Raw genomic sequence first — 1,781 nt, 5'->3', positions numbered from 1 at the left:
TCGTGGCTCAGTTGGTTAAGTGACTGTTTCTCACTCCGGAGACCCGGGTTCGTAACCGGGTCCTGACAGTTAGCTAATATGGTGACAATGACTTGGAAAGGTTTTTTCGCCTGGTCACAGACAGCTGATGTGTTGTGCACTGAAGTACACAAGAGAAGGGAAAAGGTGAGAGGAGTAGAGCGCGTAGGTGTGATAAGGAATTATTGAACAATCGTTATACAACGATCTGGCTGCTATGAAAGTTAACTGCTTTTGTGTGTGATCCGCGGTTTATTCATTCTGCCGATTCTGTTGAAATTACTTAAACGGAAGCAAACGAGACACAATGGGGATAAACATACCTGAATTTGTCCAATAGAAACTCTCGTTTGCAACTGTTGGACTAATGGTTACACCCTAGATCAGCTAGATGCAGGCAAGAGTGTTATGAATTTTGTTTTGCTGCTTTTTGTTCTATGTTGCTCTGTCTGTATGCTATGTCTTGCTTGTCCTATGTTGCTCTGTCTGTATGCTATGTCTTGCTTGTCCTATGTTGCTATGTCTTGCTTGTTCTATGGTGCTATTGTCTATATTGTAATTGTTTTTAATAACCTGCCCAGGGACTGCGGTTGAAAATTAGCCGGCTGGCTAAAACCGGCACTTTTACTGAAACGTTGATTAATGTGCACTGTCCCTGTAAAAATAAAATAAACTAAACTAAAAACTAAAGAGTGTGCAAGGTGGTATTGAATGTGTCAATGCATCTAGGTTGTAAACTTTCATTCATAGGCTAGATTGTAGCAACCTCATGATGGGTATACGGAAAATTTGAGTATCATGTAAGTAGCCTAAACCTATCAATGTTACTTTGAGCTGGGTGAATGGAATATGAATGACAGTCATCCAATATGCTGTAATAGAAATAAGGCCTTGCTCATAAAAAAATCATTGTCCTCCCTCAACTTGAAAGGAACCGACCGCCACTGGCATAGAGAACACTGTCACTCTGTGATCATCACTTCTAAAATTGTATAAGAAGTAGCATGAAACAATCGGAAACAACAACAAAAATATACCCTCTTTTGCATTACTTTCACATTTTATCGTCATATAAGTCATCAGTTGAATCAACATCAATAGGAATGATTGAACAAGAACAGCACATTGGTCAATGTGCTGAACTGACCTGCATTATAGCAGACATAAATGAACCTGATTTCAGTGCACTCAGAATCACAATGTTCTGTCTGTAAAAATGTATTTCTATAGCGTGTCTGTAAAGGAAACAGAAAGTTACAGTAAACACATCACCAATAAAATCAGGTTGACATATTACAGGTTTAGAAATGCCATCGGGTTTGTGGCAAGAAAAAAAACAGTGAATAGCATAATGTACAGATTTGATATTCATACTAGCATATCATTGCAAGCCAGCTGGGCTGTCTGAGAGAGGAGAGAAGATTGGGCCCAATCATGTACGTCTTGCGTTGCTTGTAGTGCTCTGAGATGTAGATCTTGTCGATGTGATTATTGTTCTGGTTGTACTTCACCAACACCCTGTCCTGATTGCTGAGGAGGTTGTCCTTGTCGTAGTATCGCCTCACTTCATAGGGCAGGTTCTCTGCACCGTGGGAATGGAGGTTACCAATGGTGTAGTAGGTGTACAGGTTCTGGTCTTTCAGTTTGGGGAGTAACAGTTTATAGTTCTTAAACTTATGGAACCCGTATGCTCCCTCCCTGGGGTCACAGAGAGACACCATGTTGTTGTCGATGCAGGTCTGGACATACCAGAGGAGTAGTTT

General features: G+C 40.8%; 1 protein-coding gene across 2 annotated transcripts in view; it reads right to left on the bottom strand.

Annotated features, from left to right (window-relative positions):
* Positions 1-1,052: 1,052 nt before the first annotated feature.
* Positions 1,053-1,781, bottom strand: part of si:ch211-198c19.1 (uncharacterized protein LOC100151013 homolog) — a 1,626-nt gene continuing 897 nt past the window's right edge. For both annotated transcript variants that reach the window (XM_046301740.1, XM_046301741.1), the window contains exon 2: positions 1,053-1,781. This exon is cut by the window's right edge. In XM_046301740.1, coding sequence (XP_046157696.1) covers positions 1,392-1,781 — 390 coding nt within the window. In that variant the 3' untranslated portion in view covers positions 1,053-1,391.

Source organism: Oncorhynchus gorbuscha, linkage group LG15 (assembly GCF_021184085.1).
Source record: "Oncorhynchus gorbuscha isolate QuinsamMale2020 ecotype Even-year linkage group LG15, OgorEven_v1.0, whole genome shotgun sequence".
Lineage (NCBI taxonomy): Eukaryota > Metazoa > Chordata > Actinopteri > Salmoniformes > Salmonidae > Oncorhynchus > Oncorhynchus gorbuscha.
Note: the sequence above shows the minus strand (reverse complement) of the source record. Positions and strands in the feature narration are given on the sequence as shown.